The sequence below is a fragment of the Cydia amplana genome, chromosome 5 (genome assembly GCF_948474715.1).
Source record: "Cydia amplana chromosome 5, ilCydAmpl1.1, whole genome shotgun sequence".
NCBI lineage: Eukaryota > Metazoa > Arthropoda > Insecta > Lepidoptera > Tortricidae > Cydia > Cydia amplana.
Window position 1 is genome coordinate 10,282,120 of NC_086073.1, and position 22,513 is coordinate 10,304,632.

General features: G+C 37.6%; 1 protein-coding gene across 6 annotated transcripts in view; it reads right to left on the minus strand.

The window, feature by feature from the left end:
- The window catches only part of LOC134647957 (uncharacterized), a 79,449-nt gene that overhangs the window by 34,158 nt on the left and 22,778 nt on the right, over positions 1–22,513 (minus strand). The window contains exon 1 of one of the 6 annotated variants that reach the window (XM_063502352.1): positions 20,361–20,925. The exons of 3 other annotated variants lie outside the window; for them this stretch is intronic. In XM_063502352.1, the coding sequence (XP_063358422.1) occupies positions 20,361–20,623 (263 nt within the window). In that variant the 5' untranslated portion in view covers positions 20,624–20,925. Of the gene's footprint in view, positions 1–20,360; positions 20,928–22,513 lie in introns of those variants that run through there. 2 more of the 6 variants (XM_063502353.1, XM_063502351.1) reach the window with 2 other exon arrangements.

A 22,513-nucleotide genomic window follows, 5' to 3' on the forward strand; every position in this document is an offset into this window, starting at 1 on the left:
ATATCAAATGATATTTCGTACATAAGTTCCGATAAACTCATTGGTACGAGCCGGGGTTCGAACCTGCGACCTCCGGATTGCAAGTCGCACGCTCTTACCGCTAGGCTACCAGCGCTTACGGTATCTACCTAGATACCGTAAACAATATTTGTTAAATTTAAAATTTTATTTCAAAGTAAGTGTTACTACTAACACTCGTGGTTTTTGACCTCTCTTAAGGGGACGGTATATGACGTTTTCGATTTAGACCTCACTTTGTGCAATCAATTTGTTCAATGAATGATTAATAACTGCATTAAATTATACGCAAATCTGTTCACGAAGAAGCCGTGTACCGGCTCTTCACGCCATATTTTTTTTTATTTCCTGTAATTCTCTACAAATCGACACTAAAAGTGTCCAAAAATCAAAATATGGAGTTCCGTTTGAGCAAGACGCATTACAGTTTTGTCTTTGACAGTAATTGAGTTGTTGTGGGATTTTGAAGGCTAGATAACTAAACTACCAGATTATTATCTACTTATATTTTTACTCACAAATACAACACAGAAATTCAATCCCAAATGTAAACTTTCGTATAATTTCCATACATTGACGACATCACTCAAAACTCTTCTTCGAGTCAGATGGCCGTTGGCCTTGCATCGAAGCAGACGTGTACATCGTCATAGCTCGTTTTTGACATTAATAAAGACATTTCATCATATACGCATACGAAAATGTATACCAGTAGATAAATTGTATTTCATAAAATAGGGTAAATAAATATAATCACGTCGAGCTCCAGTCAAATTTTAAATGTGAGTTGTTGTTATTTACGGGTCGTAACGGTCGAAAACAGCAGTAAATTATCCTAAAACAATACGATTACAATCGAATTTAAGTAACTTGTTCCTTCAAAACCCGCTTAAAATGAAAAAAGTTTAAAAACTCGTTTTACTGATTGGGATTGATTTTCATTATGCTGGTATCAATTTTGCGTCATTATAAAAATGTATATGACTTCTGTACGTCAATGACTTTTGATGTCAATTAATTGTAATCTTGTATTTATGTTAGAGAATATTATATGTTCATTTAAATATTACTCATCTATTAATACGAAGCGAAATTCGTTTAATACCTAAAGACTTGCAGTGTCTACACCTACGTTCGTTCCGTCTATGTATGCGATTACGTAACGTGCTGTTCTGATAATCTTCAAGAATCAAGATAATTAATAACGGCAAGACCAGCATTTAGTACCAGCGAGTTTTGCGGATTTGGAGACCGAGATGAAGCTTACAGGCCAATATCGCTGCGGCCTGGCCTGCTTATTGTTATGTGTATAAATCGAATGTTATATTAATTTACTATAAAAAACAATGTTTTATTTCAATGACATTCTGTGCGTAGAGGTATGTATGTTTCGGTGATTATAAGAATTATGTCCACACAATAATCGTGCAAAGCAGAGACTGCATTATTTCTTTACGGTATAAGCGGTAAGGAAAAACTCATTGGTATCCTGGCTCGTACCAATGAGTTTTTCGGAACTTATGTACGAAATATCATTTGATATTTACCACTAGCTTTTCGGTGAAGGAGGAAACATCGTGAGGAAACCTGCATACTCGTAGTGCATACATTTGCGAAGAAATTCAAAGCTGTGTGTGAAGTCCCCAATCCGCATTGGGCTAGCGTTGAGATTATTGTCTATACAGGGTGGTCCAAACCGTGACGTCCAAAAATCGTGGGCTATCATAATGTACCCCATATGTATGTTAGCCGATTTTTCGTAGTTTTCAAGTTATGATTTTTTAAGCTTTTAACTTTTCCTATGTAGGTAATATTCTCCGACCGTCCATAGTCTGGGACCGGTCTGAAAACCAGCGCCGGGCACCTAGGCCCGGCACACGCTGAGACTGGAACCCTGTGCCTAATACAAAGATCTTCTCACTTTTGTTTTGTATATGATAACAACTGTTTTATTTTATTATGTAAGTAATTCTAACTCTATTTTATGTTCATGTATGTGGCAATAAACAATTCTTATTCTTATTCCTATGAAATTCCGGGGTTCCCATACAGAGTGGCTGAAAAATAACTGCATTCCGTTGCCAGGGAGGTGTTGGGATTATACTGAGCAACTTTTACAACCTCCCTGGCAACGGAAATGCAGTTATTTTTTAGCCACTCTGTATGGGAACCCCGGAATTTCATATGAAAAGTTAAAAGTAAAAAAAAATCATAACTCGATAACTACGAAAAATCGGCTAACATACATGGGGTATATTCTGATAGCCCACGACGTGAGGAATCTAAAAAAAAATTTTTGGACGTCAAGGTTTGGACCACCCTGTATATAGGCTGAATTATTATTATTATTTATAGGCGGTACGGTACCGTTATTATTTATCAATACCGCTTCGTTTTGAAGGTACTATACCTGTTGAAATATAAAGTACGGTACCGGTATAAAATTGCAGCAGGTACAACAATTTTTTATAGGTGTACAGTCAGCTGCAGAGAAAAGGTACCACCCCTGCATACAATCTTCTATGCAGGGGTGACCTGCAGCTGACTGTACCTAAACCATCACTGACCGAGCGTAGGCGAAGGTCTCCGTTTCAGCTTGGGCAAAAATACTTTCGTTTGTTCGAATGTTCTCCTTTGCATATCACATTTCTCAAATATCTCGAGAAAATTTGTAAGCAGGTTCGGTAGTTGGATATAATTACTCGGTTTCTTTTTTTTTTATAAGTTCTAATAGGCAGAGATTGGCATAAAGGACTTAAGCGACAGTAGGGTCTGTGGTACTTAGACCATTGTGATTATTCGTAGTGTCCGACCGAAGATTCGGTTTCGGTTTCGGTTTCGGCCATAAAATCATGTTTCGGCCGTAGTTTCGGTTTCGGCCAAAAAACGGCCGAATCTTTCGGCCTGGCCGAAACATACGAAATAGTACTTCGTATTATGAAACTAAACTATGTGACAAAGACCAAAAGTTGGCGAGCAAGTAGGACAACAATATTTATATATACAGAAATTTGTGTTTCGGTCGGACACTAATTATTAGGTACTTACTGATTACGCTGCGCCGCGTGGAACGTGAGGTGCGTTGGGGTAAGTACATACAAATCATTCAAGAAAAAAATCCCTTTTAAGATCACTCGTGTGTCTGCCCCTAATAGACTAATTCAATTGAAATTTGGTACACATTTTTCACATATGACAAAGAGTCGGTGATCCAAAGATGGACTAGTAACGTAAATAAATAAACTTTTAACTTTGCGGCCATTTTTTTGTATCGTGTGATATATCAGATATTAAATTGTAAGATATTTACTAATAATAAGCATTGGTCACGTAAATTATTTTTAGTCTTTTTTTGCAAGTATGAATGATATAGAACATTATTTCAATTATTTTTAAAATTAAGCCTATCCAAAGGCGACTTGGAAGATGTGTCATGGGGATCTATATTCGTTGGGTGAAAAACAAGTTTTTTTGTCTAATTATCGTTTAAAACACAATCGATCGGCAATAACGCGGGCACATAAAACAAAAAACTTCTTTTTTCACTCATAAAACTCCTTAAACCTAATAAGAGCTAAACAAAAACAAGTGCGAGTCGGACTCGCATTCTAAGGGTTCCGTATATTAAGTCCGTCTCACGCTTGACTGCACATTTCTTATAGATTTTCCTGACATATGTAGGTAAAGAACTACTTTGTGTATTTTTTTCAAAATTTTAGATCCAGTTGTTTCGGAGAAAGTGGGCGGAGAATGATCATTTTTTGCCTATTTTCATGAATAACTGCTGAACTATTAATCCTAAAATTATAAAAAAAGTTATGTTTGAGATTCTTACAATGAGCTCTTTTATTTGATATGTAACACTATATAGTTTAAAAAACATTTTTTAATTTTTTCATTTACCCCCCCCCCCCCCCCAAAAATGGCTACCGTATTTCAAATTCTCTAAAATACATTTTATTTACGTTACACGTCCATCTTTGGGTCACAAATTTACATTTGTGTGCCAAATTTACATATGTGTGCCAAATTTCAACTGAATTGGTCCAGTAGTTTCGGAGAAAATAGACTGTGACAGACGGACGGACAGACAGACAGACGCACGAAGAATTATATGTATATGCACTTATCCCAACGCACCTCTCGTTCTACGCTGCGCGGGGTTCATTGCCGCTCCTACCGCCGTAAGTGTAAGTACAACTACATCATCAAGGCTACGATCGAAGATAATCAGTTCAGCACTGAAATAATAGCGGTGGAATGCCAGTATAATATTTAATTATTTATTTTAATTTTATAAATTTAATAGCAAAATAAATAGCGAATATAGGATACTCGTACAAGTAAATCTGTAAAGATCTTAGGGGTACATCAGCCGACATATATTATTAAATTTTATTTTGTCGGCCTTAATTAAATTTCCACCCTGCCGAAACTTTATTTATTTAAATTTTTAATTGAATTGATTTTTCGCCTTATGAATAACCGTATAGAGTAGTAAATAACATTTTACATCTGACTTAATGACATCTGGGTTTATTCGGTTTAACTTTACAAAACGCGTATCTCGACAAAGCCATAATATGCAGAAAATAGTTAACAATCAAATGAATTAAATTAGAATTTAAATACGTCACGTGTGACATGAACAGACAAGGAGAGCAAGATTTAATGTATTGTTTCTCTTTCTTCTTTCAATGGAACGTTTTTACAGTTTCTGTTCCTCAAAAGAGGTCAGTGGTTAACACTAAACTCAAAACGCAATCTTAAAAAAACTTGATGGGTCAATGACCTGTCCCAGTAAAGTGAGGTAGTGTGCGTGAAGTGCGCTTGTGTGTGAAATGGGGTAAATTGACAGAATCTGAAAATTTACCCACCTCTACCGTCACCTTAAACGGTTATAAAATACTATTTGCAGTTGCGTGAATTCATGTTAGCCTTTACTGTGATGGCATATTCGTAAGACACAGTTTAGCTTAGGTTTCAATGGCAGTAATTCTTAAAAGTACTTTCGTTGATTATGTTATAATGTAACCATTAATGAATGTTCGTGTGAAAGTGTAGAACTGTAGTCATCACACGCCACTCTGTGCGCTTAAGACTGAGTTATACCGATTATGTAATGAATAAGTCTATTAAAAAATTTACTTGAATAGCTCACTTTCCGGTAAGCAAGTAAGTTGTATCACATTCTATTTTACATCTCTCATTATCATTAATAATTTAAGTAGGTACTTCTTCTAGGTTGACTTCATCATCGGAAACTGTGGCACCATAATTTTAGAATATATTATATTATCCCAAGCTTCGACTGTCATCTACTATTCATCAAGATAATCCTAACGAGCCCAAACTCAACAAGTACGCTTTATTTAATTACAGAGTTCCGGCTCTATCACCAAACTGGCTCTCAAACTAATAAAAGTCCGTAACTAAATAAAGCGTAAAAGATTACTCGCTATGAAACTGCTAGAGCAACACGTTTTTATCAGAAATAATTTAGGCATTTCCATACTATGATATCCTTGTTAACATCCGGTGTTTATTCCACACCCTATGTCGATGGTTATCTAATCTTGGTCGTGGCGCGACTCTGTAGCACCGGATCCACCATCGCGAAGGGACAGACGCTGGCCTTGTGGGCCATCATTACGATTCCCTATCTAACCTTCATATTTATGTCCAATAAGACGTGCGAATTCTAAGCTCACCTGTATTTCCGGCAAAACGCCCGATTTTATAATTGGCACATTGTTTCTTTATTCACTACATCCTACGCGACCAAAATTGGGTACGTGACATGGGAAAAGTTTTATTAATGATTGCGAAATGACGTATATTTTTTATATTTTTATCAATAAATAATCTATCTATCTATCAATATAACGTAGGGAGGTACTCTTGCAACTTTGTAGGTGATCTTGAAAAACTCATCTACGACGAGTGGTGGTCCGAAAATCGTTTTTTCCTAGTTGCGATTTCTGCCATTCGCAAATTTTACCACTTTTTAATTTCTCAATAGGTTCCTTTCCCGATAGCATCTCTAACCAATTCGCATATTTTCCTATATATTTATTTTTCAATAGATTATTTCCCTAACAGGATTTCTAACCATTTGCATAATTTCCCGCTATATTTCATTTGTTTACAATCACTAAACATTTGACAGAGCCTACCACCTGTGTTAGGTAAACTGCGACCAAAACAGTGCGCGAAGCCGAGCGAGCGAAGCGAGCGTGCCGCGGCAGCGGCCGGCGAGCGCCAGAACCCAGAACCAACATATTTTATTGAACAATATTGATTTACATTACAGATAATAAGAAAGTTATCCAAACTATTCGAATGGTTTGAAAACGTATCAGGAAAATAAGTTATTGCAATATGTATAAATTTAATAAGAAAATATGCGAATTGGTTAAAAATGCTTCCGGGAAAGGAAGCTAGTGAAAAAGAATAAAATGGTAAATTTTGTGAATGGAAATATTGCTTCCAGTAAAATTCGATTTCCGGGAAATAATCGCTACTCTCGAAATAGAATATGTACCTTTTCCGTTAAACATCGTTCAGCTTACGGGATCTGGGGGCACGGCAATGCCCTCGCCGAATCGAGCAAAACAGGGGCACGGCCGTAGGGCCGTACCATCCTTTTCTCGATAACTTATTTATTTGAATTTACTTGAACAATCGATCAACAATGAACTTCAATGACTCATAAAAACTTAATATGGCCGTTGATAAAAGACGAGAACTATTTTAATGAACAGGTATGCTGAACGGATGCTAAAATATGCAATGACGATTGGACCAGGTTGTCTAAGTGTTATTTATTGCTCAAATAAATTAAATGCACGCACCGTATGTACCTACTGGTTAAGGCGTAAATAATGATAATACGCGCGATATATGTTATTTCAGGGCCTGTTTACCTACAATAAACATAGTTGTTGGTGTTTGTATTTCGGGGAGTTGACTTGGAAATTAGAAGTAGTTTTAAGACATAAAATGGCGACCACGTAGGTATCCGAAATAGCAACGTTGGTGTCGTGTCGAACATTGCGTTGTATGCAAGTGAGACATGGACACTGAGACAAAAAGATAGAAAAACCGGCCAAGTGCGAGTCGGACTCGCGCACGGAGGGTTCCGCGCCATCATCAAAAAATAGAGCAAAACAAGCAAAAAAACGGTCACCCATCCAAGTACTGACCCCGCCCGACGTTGCTTAACTTCGGTCAAAAATCACGTTTGTTGTATGGGAGCCCCACTTAAATGTTTATTTTATTCTGTTTTTAGTATTTGTTGTTATAGCGGCAACAGAAATACATCATCTGTGAAAATTTCAACTGTCTAGCTATCACGGTTCGTGAGATACAGCCTGGTGACAGACGGACGGACGGACGGACGGACGGACGGACAGCGGAGTCTTAGTAATAGGGTCCCGTTTTTACCCTTTGGGTACGGAACCCTAAAAAGGTTGGAAGCTTTCGAAATGTGGTGTTAGCGGAGTATGGAAAGGATCTAGACAAAGGAAGAAGAATGAAGAAGCCCTGAGTATGATAGAAGAAAAGCGATACTTATTAAAATACAAAAAGAAATAGGAGAGGCATGATGGTAGGACACCTGACACGGCATGACAAGTTTTTCCTGAACATCTTGGAAGGCAGGATTGAAAAGACAAGAGAAGAAGGGAAACCTAGAATAACTTATCTCAGCCAAATAAAAAATGATACGTCGTATGAGGAAATTAAAAGACTGGCACAAGAAAGAAATGATTGGCGATTACATAATCATAATCATAATTCTTTATTGCAACCATGGTATTACAAGGTGTTCTTATGTTACTTAGTACATCCATGGACCCTACTAGGGCGTGGCAACATTTTATAACTATTTAATCTAAGTATAACTAATATATAACATAATATTTCCAACAATACGCATAAAAATTAAAACAAGCACCGTCTTAAACTAGAGCTTGAGCTAACTGTCCATGATTTCTTGTAGAGTATATGACACCACCGACAAGAGCAAAGCTCTTAAGTTATGATGATGATGATGATGGTGTCGTGGTACTTGGTAGACTTCTAAAAAGCGGACCGAAGATTTTGTAAAGGACTACCCTAGATAAGGTTTGAAAGGGGGTTTCGGAAATAAAAGATTATAAATAACGATTCATTTGTTAATTTTACTAGATACACTAATAGTAAAAGAGACGTAACAGTTGACGAAATAAAACTTGGACCGGTTTGTACCATCGACTTATGTTATGAATTTATGATATCCGGATTACGAACCAGCATGAGAGTAGGTACTTTCTAAAATGAATAGGGTAGGTTTATTACATGTAACAAGAAATATCAATACTTGTTGACTATATTTTTTTTATTATTATCCGAGTTAAATGAAAATCGTATCTCATTCCAATCTCAACGATACAATGTTAGCTCACTTCTCAATCGAGTGATACAACCACCAACAACACCAATTGGTTATTATAGTTATTATAAACGGTCTCACGTGGCTACCAATAAAACAACGCAAATAGTTTAAAAGTATTTATGTTTTTGCAGACCTCTAGTTTGGCGATGCTTACAAATAGGTATATGCTCTGTCCTGCTCTGCTGCTATACTAGGTGACGCATGCGTTCACGGCCACCGACGGAAGCCCGAGCTTCGTCACAAGCCCGGTCAAGGATATACATTTTTATAACTCGCTCCATGGGAATGTAGAAATTTAAACAATGTAAGTTTTAATTGGTTATTTATATATAGTTCGCGACTGTGTTATGTTCATGTCTGTTTAATGCATGCGCGCATGATAGCGAACAACATCTAAAGTTGTTTTCGAACTATCCTATTATCTCTTATTAATACACTCCAACCCATTTATCATTTAATATTATTATTTTAAAGTGCATTGACTTTTAAATACTTTGATGATTGAATGTTTAGTGAAGTATAATTTCTTGTCATCCATTACGAGCCATTTCGATGACTTCATTGTATCGCGGTCAGTGTCATGGCTTCGTTCAACAGAGCCACGAGACACGGTACTAACCTGCTGCCATGGACATATTCGATTATTCGTGGTATTGCGATTTGAAACATTTTTCCGCCTATTGTTTACTGTAGACTATGTATGTATTTACTTTTCGCATACAATATTGAAGGTGAGTTTTCAATTTGGTATTTAAGAACACCCTTGCATACTAATGGTGACACGCACTAGGAACATGGAAGCTGAATTTATGAACATCTTTAAGTATGCGTTTTCAGGGTATTGCAACGTTTTTATTTTCCTTGGGTCGCAAAACACTTGGACGTTGCTGCGCAAATGACTTGTTCTACATTTTTTCTTTTTATAATCTAAAGATAGATTTGTAGTCGGGATAGTTGGCCTAAAATACAGAAGTGATGATGCTTGTGTTATGACAAATTGCGCTTTCAAGCAATTGATACTAGAATGCGTTCGCACTTTTGCGACTAAATAACAAACTGCACCAGGGATGTTGCGAACATCCGCATCCGCAACCGCGGAACTTCCGCATTATTTACAACATCCGCATCTGCATCCGCATCCGCATAAAATCGATGCGGAGCTTATGCGGATGCGGATGTCGAACAAGTTGGTACAGGAACGTCTTAGGGGCGGCGTAAAGTGCTAGGTAATTTCGTCATTACCTATAACGAAATCGTCTAGATCCAGAAAAGTCGGCGAAGTTACTGTTTATTAAATATAACGCACTTATATTCTTGCTCAAATACTAAACGTTCCGTTTTTTTTTAATAAAAAAATACTAAAAATGTAATATTTGACGTTTTCTAAGTACCTAATCTTGATATCCGCATTTGCATCCGCGGATCTGAGCCTTTAAATATCCGCATCCGCATCCACGGATGTCAAAAAATCTGCATCCGCAACATCCCTGAACTGCACCCCTAGCACATGATTGTCGCGACAGTATCTCGCGGCGAGATAGACTACCCGTCTTTTTCTATGTTAATAAAAGAGGACGGGTAGTCTATCTCGCCGCGAGATACTGTCGCGACAATCATGTGCTAGCCCGGCTGGTATGGTAAGAGTATGTTCGTACCGCATGTGCAGTGCTACATCCAGTTCCTTGTTTTTGAAAAAGCCTTTCTTTTTCAAAAACTGATACGAATATACTACAGTTGCGAGAGCTTATGTGATTGCAGATGTGCTTTCATTTAAGTGTGAGTTAAAAGGGATTCCCTTCCCAGTGTAACAGAAAATTCTACTCGTTTTACGTCCACATACGCGACAGTGGAATTTCAACTTTAGCATTCCAATTAAGGATCAAATTAGATTGCACTTTAGGAAAATGTGACTTGTCTTCAAATCAAATGAATCATCAAAGCTGGATTAATTGGAATATATTTGGATTTTTTGGGAAAACTTTCAGATTGCTGCAGCCTGGAAAAGGGGTAAAATCCGTATCGCAACTCCCACAGCAGCGGTATATTATATATATGTATTAGGTCATGGGTCCCACATCCACAAGACTTGTATTCGGGCGTTACTTTTCCATTGCTAGGCAGGTTTCACTAAACCGTCTGTTAAATTCAGAGTAGTTAGATCAAAATTGCTTGTCAGAATACAAGAAGTTTGACAGTTCTCTGTTGGATGACCACTGCTTAATATTCAGCTGGTCAACGTTACAAAAAACCATACTATAAAATATAAGGCGTCATCTAGTAATAACGTCACACAAAAAATTGAGTTTTTAGTACTACTCGTATTATCTATTCTGTGCTGGTACTCCCCTTTATTGTCATTTTATCACATGTTGGTTTAATAAACATCTGAGAGATAGGAGTAGATTGTGTCAAGTAAAAGTGATTAGGTAAAGATTAGATATCCTTCTATTCAAATAAGCAACAATGATGCTTCATAATTTGCTGCCGTTTGTCGTTACACTTCCTAATTCAGCGCTTATCACGACATGTTGTCGTTACTCGTTACGGTTACCCCTCTACGATACTTTTACTGCATAAGTACCGGGAAAACTCTGGAATCCGCTACGAGACGTAGTGCTACGAGCGTAACATAGCAGTGAATTAATCATGCAGCCGTAAGTTTCTCCGAACTTATGTATCTAATCATTGAGCCCAACTAGGGTTAGGTTCCTTCCTGGGCTGGAAGGTTACATGACATGCAGCGATTGATGCTGGTTGCATAACATTCGCTTTCGGAAAAACTATAGTGTCTACGTTAAATCTGCATAAGGTAGCCGAGCGAACGCCGGGCTCCTAAAAGAAACCATGTGCTCGTGACCTGATGCCATTTGCGTTACTAAGTCGCTTTCGTGGTTTGCTGAGCCATTGACACAGGTTGGTATACTCTATCGATGTTAAAAAGAGAGGCAACACGGCTTGCGAACTTCTAGCACTTGTATAGCAGTCAAGCCCGCTCGCATTAAAAAAATCAGATCATATTATGGGTGGCGTTTTCATGTTATAAAAAAGTAACTTTTTAGCACCACGCCATTGAAAAAGATGGACGCTGTCATGACGTTGTCATGTAGACCAGAAAAGTATTAGTTCCCGTCTTAATTAAAGGTTGAATAAGGAATAGGACCTATCCACATATTTGTGCCGAACTTGACATGCCCATGCCATGCTTAACATACGCATGTGAAACATGGGCATGCACTAAGAACAATATGCAAAAGATTGCTGTTTGCCAACACGATATGGAGAGAAGCATGCTAGGAATAAGAATAAACGACAGATGGAGACTGACAACAATCAGGAATAAAAAACTAAAGTCAGAGATCAATCAGAGAAATAAGAAAAAGAAAATGGAAGTGGACAGGTCACATGTCAAGATCAAAAAAAATAAACAAATAGACACAAAATATAACCAATTGGTTCCCTATAGAGCTATAGACCAGGATCCCTAGAAGAGTGTCGTATGCATAATTGTTAGACCGCAATTTGACTTCTAATCCTTGTAGTAGGGCTCCTAGGCTACAAGAAACCTGATGTTGCCGGGCTAAAAAGTGGTGCCGTTCCCCCCACCACCCCCTTGAAAATCCCCTATAAAATGTTCATAGTCTTTGAGATTCTAATGGTTTTAATTTATTTTTAATAACTTGTTAATGATAAAAACCATACAGATTATCCTTTTCAAAAAAAAATCTTTAAGTTTTTCAAATAAATTCTTCTGGTCTAATACTGTTTAAACGACATTATTATAATATACCTAATAAAAAAAGTCAAAAATGGGTGGACCAATATACCTGCAGATTGCAGAGATTTCTTTGTGAGCGCTGAAAATAAGTTGCAACTTTAAAAATTTCTTTGCTCTCATGCTTGCACTTATGCCACAGTACACGATAACCGAGTGATATATATTTCCGATGGGTTTGAAGATCCCACAAAATGTTTTAAATTACAAGGTGCCGCTTTTACCGAAGTTGATAATTTAATAAAATCTAACCATTTAGAGGCTGATTCAAGAATGTTCTGCCATATATTAACCATGCCGAGATAATAATTCTCAGCTCTGATACAGATATCTTTGTGTTAGGTGTTTATTTCTGGCGTGAACTTCAAACGATGGGTTGCACAGGTTAATGGTTCGAAGGATCACGCAAGAAAAATCGAATGCTTGGGTTCGGTGCCATTCAGCTGCACAGTCTCATGGCGAAAAAGTATGCAATGTTCTACCTGCACCGCACTCTCTAACTGGCTGTGATACCACTAGTCGCATTAGTACCAAAAAACCGGCCAAGTGCGAGTCGGACTCAGCAAAAAAATCGTGTTTGTTGTATGGGAGCCCCCTTAAATATTTATTTTATTTTATTTTTAGTATTTGTTGTTATAGCGGCAACAGAGATACATCATTTGTGAAAATTTTAGCTATCGCGGTTCATGAGATACAGCCTGGTGACAGACGGACGGACGGACGGACGGACAGCGAAGTCTTAGTAATAGGGTCCCGTTTTTTACCCTTTGGGTACGGAACCCTAAAAACGGTCAAATGTTTGTATATCACTTTGTAAACGTGTAAATAGCAATTGTAAACACTTGTAATGATTTATGTTAGTTTATTATAGTTGGTAAGACATAAAAAGCGGCCAAGTGCGAGTCGGACTCGCCCATGAAGGGTTCCGTATTTAGGCGATTTATGACGTATAAAAAAAAAACTACTTACTAGATCTCGTTCAAACCAATTTTCGGTGGAAGTTTACATGGTAATGTACATCATATATTTTTTTTAGTTTTATCATTCTCTTATTTTAGAAGTTACAGGGGGGGGGACACACATTTTACCACTTTGGAAGTGTCTCTCGCGCAAACTATTCAGTTTAGAAAAAAATGATATTAGAAACCTCAATATCATTTTTGAAGACCTATCCATAGATACCCCACACGTATGGGTTTGATGAAAAAAAATTTTTGAGTTTCAGTTCGAAGTATGGGGAACCCCAAAAATTTATTGTTTTTTTTTCTATTTTTGTGTGAAAATCTTAATGCCGTTCACAGAATACATCTACTTACCAAGTTTCAACAGTATAGTTCTTATAGTTTCGGAGAAAAGTGGCTGTGACATACGGACGGACAGACAGACGGACAGACAGACAGACATGACGAATCTATAAGGGTTCCGTTTTTTGCCATTTGGCTACGGAACCCTAAAAAGGAAGAAGTACTTTGAAAAAAATAAATTAAAACTTACAAAAAGTTTAATCTGTATGTTTATCATCATTTTGTCACCTGTATATTCAATAAAAACTATCCAATATAGATTAAACTTTCCTGTAGTGTGCAAATTATTTTACTAGTCCATCTTTGAACTGCTCCTAAAACTTATTACTATACGACCTCGCTAAGCCTCGACCGTCAAAAACAGCTCCGTCAAACTATTCTATATATCTCAGTATATGTTATAGCAGCTTATTTTAATACGAATCAGTTATTAAAAATAAATTAAAACCATTAGAATCTCGAAGAATATGAACATTTTATAGGGGATTTTAAGGGGGTGATGGGGTGAACGGCACCACTTTTCAGCCCGGCAAGATCAGGTTCCTTGTAGCCTAGGAGCCCTACTACAAGGATCAGAAGTCAAACTGCGGTCTAACAATTATGCATACGACATTCTTCTAGAGATCCTGGTCTACTATATACAGCGAGAGGGGCCAGTGGCGCCCGAAGATGAGATGGGAGGACGATTTCCCACCAATTGGAAAGCTTTAGAGGCTTTTTTGGAAACCCCGACAACCTAACTAGCGACAATTAAATGAATCATAAAACAATAAAAGTAAAATGAGTCAGTGAATAAAGGCTAATTGTATTGTATTGACTTAGGCATGTCAATACAATACAATTTAGGATTTTTTCAATTAAAGAACAAATCACTATTTCCTATGCTTATGCTTGCTATGCCTATGCTAGTAAATTGGTGAAATAGGTGCCCTGGACTCTTCACACTACAGAGCCTACTGAAAGACATATACATTACACACAAAAATACATTTAAAAGAGAAAGTGATAAAAGTAAAAAGTAATAATTTATGGATTAGTTCTTTGTCAATATTTACTTGAATATCCGAATCATGTGTGCAATGTCATGCGCAGATGACAAAACTAACTGACGTCACCAACAGAAAACATAACTCAAGTTGAGGTGGATAGGTCATGTGTTACGAAATGGTGACGGATACAGTGCGATATCTTAGATGAATCAAGTTGCCGAATGGTAAGTAAGGTCATACTATTATTTATTCTGTGGTAAGGTCGACAAGGGGCCCATTTCTCTAACGATATTAGTCTAATATTATTAGTGTGTTGTCATGGCAACCCATAGGATTTGACAGTTCGTGCACAAATAATATTTAATATCGTTCGAGAAATAGGCCCGAGGGGTGGCGGTAGAGACCACAGGGCAAAATTTTATAAAGCTACAAGCTAAGGCCTTGGCTATGTTTAGTCAAGGTATGGTTGGACCGGACCGATAGTGTTGTGAGCACTATGCTTGTTTTAATGTGTAAATAGTCTTAATTTAATATAGTCGTTATTCGTCTTATTGCTGTGTAACTTTTTCTTATTTAACTATTTGTTCACTGTATGTTATTTTATGTCTTTTTCTTCTTGTCCGTGATTATTCTCACTTGGTGGTCTCATCGGAAGATCAGCGCTGGAAGCCACCAGCAACATGCTAAGATGAGGCCATTTCGTGGCACTTCATTCTTATTTTGTGTTTATTTTATAATATCTGGGAGACCGAGCTTTGCTCGGTAAACATATAAAAACTCAAAAATGAGCGTTTCCCCAGAGATAAGACCTAGCTAGATCGATTTTTTGCCTCCGAAAACCCCCATATACCAATTTTCATCGAAATCGTTAGAGCCGTTTCCGAGATCGCCGAAATATATATATAAATAAATAAATAAATAAACAAACAAGAATTGCTCGTTTAAAGGTATAAGATTATGTATTGTCTTGTTTGTTTGTGCTTACGAATAAATTATATTATATTCTACAAAAGTGTAAACCTGTTCTTGGCATGCGCTGAAATAAAGGGGAAGGCTGATGAAAACTAATTCCGCTCTTTTAGATTATACGTCAATAGAAAGAAAGATAAAGAGAGAGAAATAAGATGGTTCCTTATTATGTCGGGAAACTACATATAATAGATGTACAATAAGAAGGCTATCCCCAGAATCTACATGCTCATTATTGTGGGGTTATTTTAGGAAGAATGAACGTGGATTCGCATTTCGGAGCGATCTAGGTAACGTTGATATTTATGTACACAAAAATACAAATATGTATGACTTGTTATTGGGACTGCTTTTGGGTAACTAATAGATTACACACAGTTATTTGCAATCTAAGAATTGCAAGACTAAAAACAACTCTTGTCATACAAGCAAAAAGTACACGTATCAATGCATTCGGTAACTAGGTATTTTCATTTATTTATTTACTGCAATCCATGGTACATATAGGTCACATTAGGTACACATTTTAGTCAATGTTACCTTATCTGCGGGTCACCGTCGTGACCTACAATCTTTATGTCTATTTGTGCCGTTTTGGTTATCATTTGCGCTCACTGTTAATCTGTATGCATGCCTGGAGGTAACGTCAATTTAATTGCATTATTGTGCCGTAAACGGTAAAATTACTGCAATAATCTGTTGACTAAATACAAATAATGGAGATATATTATGCAATCTAAGCAATGCTAAAGATAAAAAAATAATAATCGCGTCTATATTAAAATTTTTTATCTACATCCATATCATAACCCTCCTATAATATATTCAGACACGATAAGCTAACAGCCTATATTAACAAACATTTATCTGTTCTGTGGGTGCATCGTAATTTTCACTTTAATGCATCGATATCCGATACCTTAATTACATTCAAATTTAGAACATCTCTGAGAAACAAAGAAATTTGATTTGGCCTCTATTCTAATATCAGTCCAGATGACGTTTTATTCGAAATGAAGTGTCCGAAACAATTTAGACAAATCTCACATGTTACTTGATATCAGACGATATGGCAGTCGACCCCCGGCTAGAGATGGGCGCCGGCGGGTAAATACCGGGAAAATACCCAAAACTACCCAATCTACCCGATATTTACCCATATCTACCCAAATTGTTGGGTATTTAAAATCTGTTCGTATAATTGAAGAAATTCATTATATAAATAAGATATATCAATATTATTATCGTATAAATATGAAAATTAGTTAAAATAAAGTATACAAATCACAATCACACAACTTTTTGTACACAATTAATGTATATTTTTTCGACGAGTGGATTTTATACCGTATTATTTACATTTCTTTGTTAATTTGTGTATTTATATTTTTTCATTTTTTTATACCTATATCTACTATTTTTAAATTATTTTCTTATTTTGGTTTTGATATTTCTACATTTGATTTTTTATTTTATTTATTTTTTGATACAGTAATTTTTTCGTTAGGTATATGGCCAAATTTGATTTACTGAAACCGGTTTGGATGAAATTTTGTGTGTATCTAAATTGTTTGAAAACACAATATGACCCAGCAGGTGGCACTGCTATCGGTATATAGCTAATAGTGTTTTCAAACAATCCAGGTACCGGTTGAAATATATACACAAAATGCCATCCAAATCGGTTTCATTAAATATAATTAGGTGATATACCGACAGCAGCGCCACCTACCGGGTCCAATAGTTTTTTCAAACAATCCGGGTACCCGTTGAAATATACATATATACAAAATTTCACCCAAATCGGTTTCAGTATATCGAATTTGGCTATATACCGATAGCAGCGCCATCTACCGGGTTCAATTGTTTTTCCCAACCCTTCAGGAACCCATATACACTAAATATTTCATCTCAATCGTTCCAGCCGTTTAGGAGGAGTAGAGTGACAAACACACGTATTGTAGAATGTATGTATTAAGATATTAAACATTTGACGATTTCCTTAGTCAATACAAATATTATACATTTTATAGAACTACATGAGTATCAAAAAACTGTTATTTACTCCGTTTCCAACTTTTATTTATACCCACTGATTTGGGTAGAAAAGGTAAATACCGGGTAGATTGGGTAAATACCCGATAAATACCCGATATCTACCCCGGGTATTTACCCGCCGCCCATCTCTACCCCCGGCTCTAGTTTGTCTCTGAATTTATAAAAAAACAACGTATGCGTGACATGCGCGAAAAAGTTTGTATTACCGGCATTTGACGTTTAGTTTGTCTCTTAACTAGTTTGTAAGTATAATAATTAACTGTACATAATTAGGCATTAAAATACTCATGTGATCCTTTTATGAAACTCATTTCATTCGTTTCATAAACCTACACTCGTACCATTATGTAAAGTAGAAGCACTTCCTGGTGCAACACGCTGGCCGGCGTACCGCAAGGCGGCGTGTTGTCTCCCTTATTATTTTCAAGTTTTATAAATTCCATAATCTTAAATCTCTCTTCGCGTTACCACCTGTATGCCGACGACCTTCAAATTTACTCGCAGGGTAAAACTGAAGATCTTCAATCTGTCATTAACACCATAAATAACCATCTTGTGAGAATCTTGGACTGGAGTCTTGCCTTTGGCCTCAAAGTAAATCCTTCAAAAACGCAGAGTATTATTTTTGGTAGTTCAAAACTGCTATCGAAGATCGACTTCAATACTCTATCTCCAGTTTATTTTGAAGGCGTTCTGATCCCGTACTCGTACCCTATCATGGGTATCTCAGGTTGGCGAAGTAAGCAGGAGAATGTTTCCATCAGTGGGCTCTGTTAGAAAGCTACGAAATCTTCTACCAATTCCGACCAAGACTGCGCTTGCCCAAACCCCCTTCTCCCCATTTTGGATTACGCTGACGTTTCATATCCTGTCATCCTGATCTAACGGAGGAGCAACTTAATAAACTTGAGCGCATCCAAAATATTTGCATCCGGTTCATATTTGGGTTACGCAAGTATGACCATGTTTCTCTTTTTTGCTTACAGCTCAAGTGGCTGCCTATTCGTTTTCGTCGTAACTTTCATATACTGACTCTTCTATATTTAATTCCTTTCCTTCCAGCAACTCCTCGCTATCTCAAGGAGCGTTTCAATTATTTAAATTCTGTGAGGCTGTCGCGCAGTATGCTTCTTTCCGCTCCGTCTTCTTCTTCAAAATTTTATAACACTTTTTTTACCTTTCAAGCTGTCCGACTCTGGAACTCTTTACCAGTAGGTATTAGACGCGCTCAATCGCTTGCTGCTTTCAAAAAAATACTTAAAGAACATTATTTATCTTTCTCTTAGTGCAGTTTGTATAGCATAGTTATTGTTACTCTATGGCTGACATGCTGCTGTCATATTTTAGCTATATTCCGGTCTATTATATATGTATATATTTATATGCATATTTATGTATGTCTATTTGTATTTCGTATATGTGTATGTTTATTCAATGTGATTGTGTGTGTAAACGTAGGCTCCACAATGCTTTTGCAACACCTACCTTTTCGATTATTTCTCTGTTTCCGCTACCCAAAGGTTGTCTGGAAGAGATCGCTCGTTAGCGATAAGACCGCCTGTTGTCTGCCTCTACATTTAATCAATTGTTCTTTTTACTGAGGTGTGCCAATAAAGAGTATTCTATCTAGAAGTCACATAAACTACTATACTCTTCGTAGTCATTATTTTAGAAGTCTAACAGCAACTGCTTGTCATTTACAAAGGCCAACGGCAAACCAACGGTCCCAACAACCACAGGTTGTGTGCTGCTCTTTTATGAGGGACGGACGAGGAGGGAATGTTGCTTGCGATATTGGCCATGTCGTTGGACCGTCGCTATGCGCTTTTAAGGCTCCTTCATCTTCAACTGTGAATTATTTGTAGTAGCAGCCATTTAAATAGACATACTCGTAAGCAGCTGTCGCTATCGTAGTTATATATATAATATCTGGGTGACCGAGCTTCACTCGGAAAACATTAAAAAACTCGAAAATGCGCGTTTTCCCAGAGATAAGACCTAGCTAGATCGATTTTTCGCCCCCAAAAACCCCCATATAGCAAATTTCATCGAAATCGTTAGAGCCGTTTCCGAGATCCCCGAAATATATATATATATATATAAACGAGAATTGCTCGTTTAATGGTATTAGATTGGATAGATATATTAATGGACCACTCGCAATGAGACACTTTCACTGCGCACTCCTCGTCACACCTGAAACGATTTCTCAGGCTTACAGCAGATTTCATAATCGTTTTCCTCGAGTTATTCAGTTGAGCGCGGATAAAGACAACGCACTGAACGCACCACCAACCAGCAAGTCAAACGAACGAGGAAATATCACAGGTAATTGTCCGAATATACTTCGACACCCAGGTGAAGAAATAAACTAGTTTTCTAACACGAGATCCTAAGTATCAAGTCGACTATCTGATACGACTTCTAATGTTCAAGCAGGCATGACGTGATGTGATCCAATCATTACACTGACACGCTCGATTTCATGAAGCTACCACTTGTTGACTTTCTTCGCACACTGGGCGTAATATGAGCGACTTGGAAACCTTTGCGAAATCGTTTGGCGACCAATTTACGTTCGTGTACGTGTTTCTGTAAATGCTACGCACGCATTTTTTACGAAATGTGAACGTCGGCGAAATGCGCAGCAAAAATCAACATGTTTTTACATGAGCACTAGATAAAATGTAGCGAGGAGAGCGTTTCACTAGCTATATCTAGTATTGACTACGATATAAATGATCAGGGTCAAGGGCGCGAGATGTGTTCGCTGTCCTAAAAATCGTTATCATTTCGTGAATGCAATAATTTACCTTGAAAAAGTGTTGACGGCCACATCGACGTCAAAGAAAATGTCTACAAGTTCGTCAACATCCGAGTGCGGCGTGAGCGAGGACGGCACCGAGGGTGACGGAGTTGCGGCTCCGTCTATGCTGGGACCCCCAAAATCGAAAAGCACCGGCTCTGTATGGACCATTGGCAGCATGGCTACAGCAAAATCCACAACTTTTTTGTACGATTCACTAGACTGCGGTCTCTCAGTATTAAATTCGCACAACACTGTTTGAATTCGCATCCAAACATACACTGCATTGCGCCACGCTTTTTCCCAGCGCTATTTTTTGTTCAGAGAATTCTCTAGAGCACTTGTAATCTAATGTTCAAAATAATCCTAAAGCTTCACGTAACTGAACTTCTCTCTCAGGATTGCCGATTGCAATAAATATATTACGTAGCGAAATTGCAATTTCCTATCAATATCCGTGCGAAACGTTCACTACAAAACGACGATGAAAGTCAACTGAAAGACGAGACGTACGTATACATACATCCTTTTCGTTCGCCACTTCACATAATATCAACACGACGCGACGCAGAACGGCGGCTGACGGCGGCGGTCGCGGGAGGCGAAGTCAGGACTGGACCTGATAGCGCTGCTACGGTCACACCCGTTGCCTTTATCTTATGAAGCTCTGTAGCGATCTCGCTCACCGTGACGACACATTCATAAACTTGACGAATAAAACCGATCATGCGCGAATTAAAACGAATGGCTAGACACAGGTAGATGTTTTTTATTTGCCATTTAGTTAAACTATTTGTTGCGAAATAAATACAGACTATGAGAGGAAGCTGATTACGAGAAACTTTTTTCCCACATACATATTTGTATTTAAATTTCACTACGTGTTGTATTTTTTTCTTATTGGATAGCTTTAGGTGACTGAATAGTTTTGTAAAGAGTTTAAATCTGTAATTATTTAATCTTGCATGTACATGTAATCGTACTTGGTACACGTGACATCGGCATGTGCGTGCATATTACCCATCTGCGTATACATACGTACACCAATCTCCGTGACGCACACATGAAAGTGAAATGGAACAGTACTTATTCGTGTCAAGTGCACAATTTAGATAACAAGGCCATTGTTGCACTATTCAATTTAATTATTTCAAACAAATAGAGTGAATGTTTAAAATACTTTTAATTAAGTATTCGCATAAAAATATATCAATGTAGATACCTACGTTAAGTTATCATTAAAGCAACATTCATGTATATGTAACTGTATGTAGAGCATCAGTTGACACGGATGGTGAAATTATGTTAAGGTCTAGGTGAGGTACGCATGTGCACATCTTTTTATAAGCCGCGTATGAAACAAGTTTAGTATAAAAGCAACTCGACTCGTTTAATGATAGTAAAACTCGCATGACGTAAGTGGCAATGGTACGCATTACAAAATAGAAATGCATCAAAAATATGCATGTTAAAAAGAGTGCAAGCGATATTGTGGTCGGGTAGGAGTGAGAGGAAGAGGTGGCGGCGCGTGCAGATATCGGTGCATGCAGGCGGCCCCGCGGATCTGTGTCAGTGGGTCACGGCAATGACGTGGCACACGGCCGCGGCGAGTCGCGCCGCGCACTTCATTCTAATTCCGCTTCGCCGGTGTCTTCGTAACCACTCGCCATTACGCTCAAATGAGTTAATCATACCGAATCATACCACACATGCTATTATCGGTATCGGCGCAAACACTACTGTGCACCCTGATAACGTGTCAATATCAAAGTCTCAAAACGGAGATACATTATTTATTAATATAGGTACTACACGTCGGACCTCATATCAATTAATGAGGTTGAAAGACTGATGGGTTGGCTAATTTTAGCATCTGTGTTCGATTACGAAGAAATTCAGACCCAAATGATAATTTATGTATACTTTCAAAATTTCATTTTTGAGGAAGAAATTGCGTAACTGATCATTATGCACAGCAAGCGCAGAAGTCAAATCCAGCAGCGGTTGGGTTTTCCTTTACGGCCAATGATGACTACGCGTGACCCACATTCGAATTCCGACTAAAAGTGTCACAGTTTCCTCGGTATTTGTTTACATACGTTAAACGAAACTAACTGACCGTGCACAATGATGTTGTTGGTTGGCACCCTGACTTTTCTA